Raw genomic sequence first — 7,073 nt, 5'->3', positions numbered from 1 at the left:
AAACAAATTTATCGATAAAACACTATTCATCTTATACGTTGTACTGAAAAATAAATGTTTAGATTTAACCGTTTGTAATAAAAAAAAAGCTAGAGTAATTGTTATAATTTTTAATTATTTACTTCTTATTTAGTTATTTGTAACATCGTCTCAATCATTAAGCATTCAATATATGTATTATATTGTTGAAACATCATTTTATATAAAACAATGTTACAATCAAGATATTAAAAGCCTTTAAAATTGATATAAAAGTAGGATTTGACTACTTAAACAGATCCGACTCCTGTCCTAAAGACATTAAAATTTTCAATTCCTAAACCAACACATAAATGTTAAATCTAGCACATCTTTATTCAAAAACTATTATTATAATACTTATTTTTCCCTTACCTTCTTTTCAACTTGATACCACAGAATAACAATCGTGACAAGGTCACCGCAAATCTTCACAATCGGCACAAATTTAGTCGTATAAAAGCACGTTGTCTCATCCTTGCCATGAACAGTTGACCATTGTTCGTCAAGTTTCTTTCAATTTTAGTTTATCTTAAATCTATAAATAAAAATCTCTTTTATCGTCAAAAGTGCGCCACGTTTAGATACAAAGATTTTCTAATTTTTCTTATCATACATGTCTATCTCAATTTTGAAATCTATATTCATATTTTGTATGATCGTGGATATTTTGCAATCGCGAATATGTGGTCATGTGATACAAAAAGTACAAGCCATGAGTATAGAGAAAGTGGAGAGACCGATTTTTAATTACCATCGTAATGGAGTACGGATTGACATGAGAATTGTACCCTCTACGAATCAAACATCTCCATTGTTATCAATAGACGATGGCTTTCCCCAATTTCCATTGAGAGAAGTTGGTCGTTGTTTACTTAATTTGTCGTTAACGTGTGTTAATAATCGGGTAGTTCGATTCTTGAATATTATTGGACATCTACACGAAATTACACTTTTCGGACAAACCGTGAAACTCGTGAAATTAAAAGAACTATCAACAGAGAGGCTGGATGAACGGAGAATGCTAGATGACTCCAGTAATAGTATCGATAGAAGTATCGATGATTTTTTTGAAACATTTGCCCTGAGAATTACCTTACCCAAATGGAAAGGAGCTAAGAATCAAATCGATGTAATGATGGATGATAAGGATGCTATTGAAGGTTATAACAATATTTCATAGAACCAATATTTAAATTGAAAATTTTAATATTCATTTTTATAACGTGACCATTCAATGGCTTATAACATTATTTTAATATATATATATATATATATATATATTGGAAGAAAAATTAAAGAAAAATTATTTTTAATATTAAATAAATTTATATTTAAAATTAATTTATAATATTAAATAACATTATGCTATAGCATAGAGAGATATAAATATATTCTTTATGTGATTCATATATAACAAGAGATTTTTATTACACAATTCATGCTGCTAAGTTTATAAAAATAATATAAATGATTAGAGTAAATTTTTTAACCGTAAGACATTTTCTAAAAATATAATTAATGAATTAAATAAAAAAAAATTCAAATTTTATGTCATAATGTTACTAAATTCTATTTTATAATTCTTACAACTATTTAATAAATACCAAATATATATATTTATAATATAAGATTGTATATAATTTAAAAATAAATTTCATAATTATTTTATAATATTAGCGGTATCAGTGGACTATACATTTGAGTATATTAATTGAAAATCTAGGTTGATTTATGAAATAAAAGATACTTTATGTAGTTATAATGATAAAATATCATAAGTTTACAAATTATAATATGTATTAATTGTAAATGTATGTATTTTATTGTTGTTTGTTCTTCTTTATTCTAGGCAGAGGGGGTAAAGGTGGCGGTGGTAAAGGCGGAGGAAAAGGTGGCAAAGGTGGAAAGGGGGGCGGATGCAAAAAAATGATGATGATGATGTTTATGGGATTAAAGATGAAAATGATGGGTAATTATTAAAATGTAATTTCTATAAGAAATTAATTTATTACAATCCGAGGACCTTTTTTCTGAAATTGCAGGTATGTTCGGTATGGCTGCAATGAAGGGAATGTTAATGTCTGGAATGTCACTCATGCTATCCAAAATGATGCTGCTTCATCAGTTAATGAGTAAAAAGGGAGGTCTTTTTGGTGGTTTTGGTGGTGGTAGCAGCAATGGGATTGGAAACCAAGGTTTGTACGCAATATTAAATTAACTTCTACTCATAAAGCTTGTTTATTAACTTACCTGAAATGCAATTATCGTGCTACTTATGTTGATTGTATAGTAATTATATAGTAATTAATTCTAATAAACTTTAAAAGCAATTATTGCAGTTCTCAAAGAATATATTTATTATCTTAACGTTTTTTTGATAAATAATTGTAAGAAGTACACAATTTGTCTTAAATTATGATTCTCATTCTATTAGTTGAATGAATAATTTTACAAATTTATAATTCATATTATTGATTAATTGTTGAAAAATAATTTTGACTCGATTGCAATTGATGGGTATTATCGATATTTAGAAATAAAAATTATATTTTATCTAAGAAACGAATCAATAAGAATAAAATAAAATTTTAACAACATCATCAATAATAATATTTATAATTTCCTGCTCGTATAAAAATTACTCATTTAATACTGTTAATAAATTATATATTATACATAGACTTAACAATATAAGTAACGGGTTTATGGACGAGAATTAAAAGAACGCTTATTAATCAAACAACAATATTTATTTGTATTGTTAAATGTACATATTTTATATTATAAGATATGTCTAATAACTAGTAATGCGAACTAAGATTATTTTATTGACACTTTTAATAATATTTAAATATACACTTTCAATGTTTCTTTTTTTTCTTTTTTTTTTTTTTTTATAATAATTTTCTAACTCTGTAACTAATGATGACCAAAAAAATGATAACTCTAATTATATTGTATGAAGTCATTACTGCTTAGAATTTAATCCTAAATTAATGAATACAAATAAATAAAGTACATTATGGTCAACAGGTCCATTAAAAGAGATCGTCTTATTAACTAAAGCCGGAGGGAACGGCGGAAGTGGTGGAGGCGGCTGTAACGGAGGTGGATGTGGTGGATTGCCTCCTTCGGATTCTTACGGAGCTCCGCCTGCGAGTGGCGGAGGCGGTAGTGGTGGTTATGATTATTCGGGAGGAGGCGGTAGCGGGGGGGCTGGTTGGGGCAGAAGCTTTAATCAGTGGCCCATATCGTATATTTATCGCGAACAGGATCATAAACCAGCAATTGTGGTGCCCGAGATAGGTAAATCCGTACATGTGTTTATTTAAATATTATAAATATAAATAGTTGAAAAATTTTTATATCCTAATATTGTTGAAAACCAAAGCAATAGTATGTAAATGAAATAATCATATGTATTGGTGTGAAATATATTGATTTTTTGCAATTCTCAATAATAAATATAATAGCTGGTAGATCATTTTTTCTTCTTGGTCTCAATTTAAATAATATATATATATATATATATATATATATACACATAATTGTCACTTGTAATTAATATATAAAACTAAATTTAATATACATCACTTACAATTTATAGACTTACCATTTTATTTCTATGTTTATGTATAGGCTCGATGAATTTATAAAGTTTATAAAGTATTAATAAATCAAAAAAATTGATTCTATTGTTAATCGACCATCTTTTCACAGCGACAAAGGTAGTCACACAAATGACATCAGATTTCGACAATAAATGGGATCAGATGTCTACTGGCAATAATACATTGGAATCAATTTCGAAGCAACTGAAATCTAGTCACGATACGAATAAAAATATAACAACTACTAAAAGTACAGAAGGATTTATTAATGGAAATTATTTACAAACGGGTTATGTTTAGGATGGATAAATTATGATGAATTACGTTAAGAAACAATCAAACTAGTACATCCATAATGTTTATTTATTTATTTATATTTTATTTTATCTATTTAAGTACTAAAAACATTATTTAGATTCAAATAGTCTTAATTATATTTGAAATGTCAAATAATAAGTTAAAACCTATATTGAATTAACATAAGTTGTCTTTTAATTGTAAATAAAATAAAATTTATTTTATTATATTTGTCTATTAACACAGTTGGATAGCTCCTTGTTATTAAAAAATATTTTTACATAAACCGTATTAAGCCATTTCAATATTAATGTGTATAATAAAGTATTATGTAAAGCAATAAATTATTAAATTGTTAATATAGACTTTTATATACCTGAATTATTTACCAGTGACATGTAAAACTTAATACATTATGAAAACATTTATGAAATTAAAAAATTTTATATTTGGATAATTTTCCGTGCCATCTATGACTGAAATTTCAGATTTATCTTATTGTGAAAATGATCACATGTTGATATTAAACATTTCTGCGTTACCGACTGAAGTATATTTATATGAAAATAACTGTCGATATAGACGCAGATCGAATATATAGAAGAGGGAATGTGCGATGAATTCTTCGTTTGCAATTACAGTACTTTCTTTTATTAGCCCAGACACACACACACACACACACACACACACACACACACATATATATATATATATATATATTGATAATCTAGTTTCGTATCAGAATTGCAGGTGAGGTGTAACTCGAATACATCAAAAACAAAAAAGTGATACAGTTTAAAATACCGTGAAAAGATGTGTTTTACTATATTATACGCTATTAATTTATATGTAATGTAATGCTTTGGATACAGCATGAAACGACAACTATTTGATTATATAATTTGAAACACAAAAATGATAGCAAAAATTGTTACGCAAAGAACAATTTGCGTATTAATAATTCTATTTTCATATTTTTCCTACGATAATGTATCATAGAAATATGATATATAACTTTGTAATATGAAATTTATCAAAAATAGGGCGCAATAGATAAAAGTAAATTTAAACTTTAAAAATAAACTTGGGATAATTTAAAAAAAATATTTTTATTTGAAACCTGGGCAAATATGAAAATACATACATCTATGCGAAAAGAATTTATAAATTGCCGAAGATAGATTTAAAAATTATAAAAATGGGTAGGTGTATATGAGAACTGATTGATAGTCGATAAAACGAGCAAATTATTAATGCCACAAACTAAAAAATACTAGCGCCGGTTAGTGAAAGAGTTAATAAAGCGAAGCCAGAAATGTAAATTTGTTTTGTAAATCGTTCTAATAGAGAGCGTTTAGCATCACAGATATATAGGTTACGACTGGTTGAGTACCAATCTAGTATGAAAGTGGTGAAAAAATATTGACGAACGCCATTTAAGTGATAAGAGACAGTTAATTTCTCTTGATTATGATTATATACTAGAATTATTCTATAAAATATGTCCAATAGCCATAATATTAACTATAATATTCATCCGACGTACGTTACAGACTAGGTGAAAGTTATTATTTATATTTATTACAATTTTCAAAAATTATAGGAATTCGTCATTATGAATAAAATTTTTTAATGCATAATTAAGAATTTTTAAGATTTATTAATATTCAGAAATTCATTATAAATAAATAAATTATAAAAATTAACGACATAAGATATTAAGGTTAACGAATAGTTGTGATTGTGTGAGTATCAATGTATGGAAACCAGCAAAACACGGTGCAATTAAATTTGTATTAATAAATATAATATAATTTGCAAAAGTTATCGTGATGAAACTGATAGAGATTAGTTCATTGAAGTTTGCTGAAAACAATTGATAATAAGCTGGTTTATTATTAAATCGACAACACAATTATCAGACACGATATATTCAGAAAAACTATTGAATGCGCTGAACTGCTTGATCGAACTGCTCGTTATAAAGGATATAATGTAAATAATTCTAATATATAAGGATAACGCAGGATATATGCAGGCTTCAGGCTTCGTTATCTAATGGACAACTCCAACGTCAATGCAGACTAAAAATTTTGGAAACCATATCGCGAATGTTTGTTGAAGAAAAATTTTTGGATAAAAATTTCTATAAGAAAAAATTATGATTTTTGAATTTTGAAATTGACACTAGAAGGAACGTATATATGTTATTTTATATTCGCCGGAAATAAATAAAGAAATAATAATAGAAATTTCAAGCTGGTGAATAATTTTATATTAAAACCGTTTATATAACCGATTGTTAACGTTTAAGAATTAAGATATTCTATGTGATTATCTATTATCCTTCTAGAAAATTGCAAGGAAAGTTACTGTATATTTAATAATAATTAGGAAATAAACAAAAGCATGTAGTTATGGTTTACCGTTTGTTCGAGTATTTACTGTACAGAGTGAGAAATTACTTAGTATTTGTTTCTATTTCATTTTCTATTAAATACAAATCTGCTAGAGATACTTTCTTAATGCTTTTAAAATACTTTCTTATAAACACATGATTGTATTCGTATTCATTGTAGGTTGCAATTCACCTGCAGCTTAACAAGTTAAAAATAAATTTAAGAATTTTTTAATCAATAAAAACATCGTATCTTCAAGCGCAAAGGTCTAAATTTACAGTATCGAAGGTGTTAATTCTGAGCAAAAATATAATTCTCGTTTATGATAAGAAAAAGTGTAACATGCATTTTTAAATTACTGGATATAAAAAGTTAATAGAACTCCGATAACGATAGAGAGATATATTTTCTATACTTTCTCAAAGTCATCATCTCAAATATGCAGCGAATTGTGTTCTAAAACTACAATTAGAAAAAATAAATAAGAAAGGAGGTAAGGATGCAAATGATGCAGATCGACACAAAGCCAACAGCTCTCTTTATTAAGTAAGTTACGTGTAATAACTCGTACAACAATAAAGTCGATTCTTTGTTTTGTTTAACGTTAAAACAGTTAAAAATTAATATATTGCTACAAAATATTTACTTAATTATTTTAGTTGCGTGAAAGATAGTATTATGAATTATTTTGAAACAATTTATCGCATTATACATAATAAATTGAAAGAAAATTAGAGTTCAATTA

At 26.4% G+C, this 7,073-nt stretch overlaps 1 protein-coding gene across 1 annotated transcript; it reads left to right on the top strand.

Moving 5' to 3' along the window:
• Positions 1 to 399: 399 nt before the first annotated feature.
• On the top strand, positions 400 to 3,972 carry LOC105367968 (uncharacterized). Its single transcript, XM_011506843.1, has 5 exons — positions 400 to 1,181; positions 1,871 to 1,990; positions 2,064 to 2,216; positions 3,055 to 3,327; positions 3,742 to 3,972. Exons 1-5 carry the CDS (start codon positions 635 to 637, stop codon positions 3,930 to 3,932), a joined length of 1,284 nt encoding a protein of 427 aa, XP_011505145.1. The 5' UTR covers positions 400 to 634; the 3' UTR covers positions 3,933 to 3,972.
• Positions 3,973 to 7,073: the final 3,101 nt, after the last annotated feature.

The sequence above is a fragment of the Ceratosolen solmsi genome, unplaced genomic scaffold (assembly GCF_000503995.2).
Source record: "Ceratosolen solmsi marchali unplaced genomic scaffold, CerSol_1.0 scaffold6, whole genome shotgun sequence".
Classification (NCBI taxonomy): Eukaryota; Metazoa; Arthropoda; class Insecta; order Hymenoptera; family Agaonidae; genus Ceratosolen; species Ceratosolen solmsi.
This window is presented reverse-complemented; position numbering and strand designations above follow the sequence as displayed.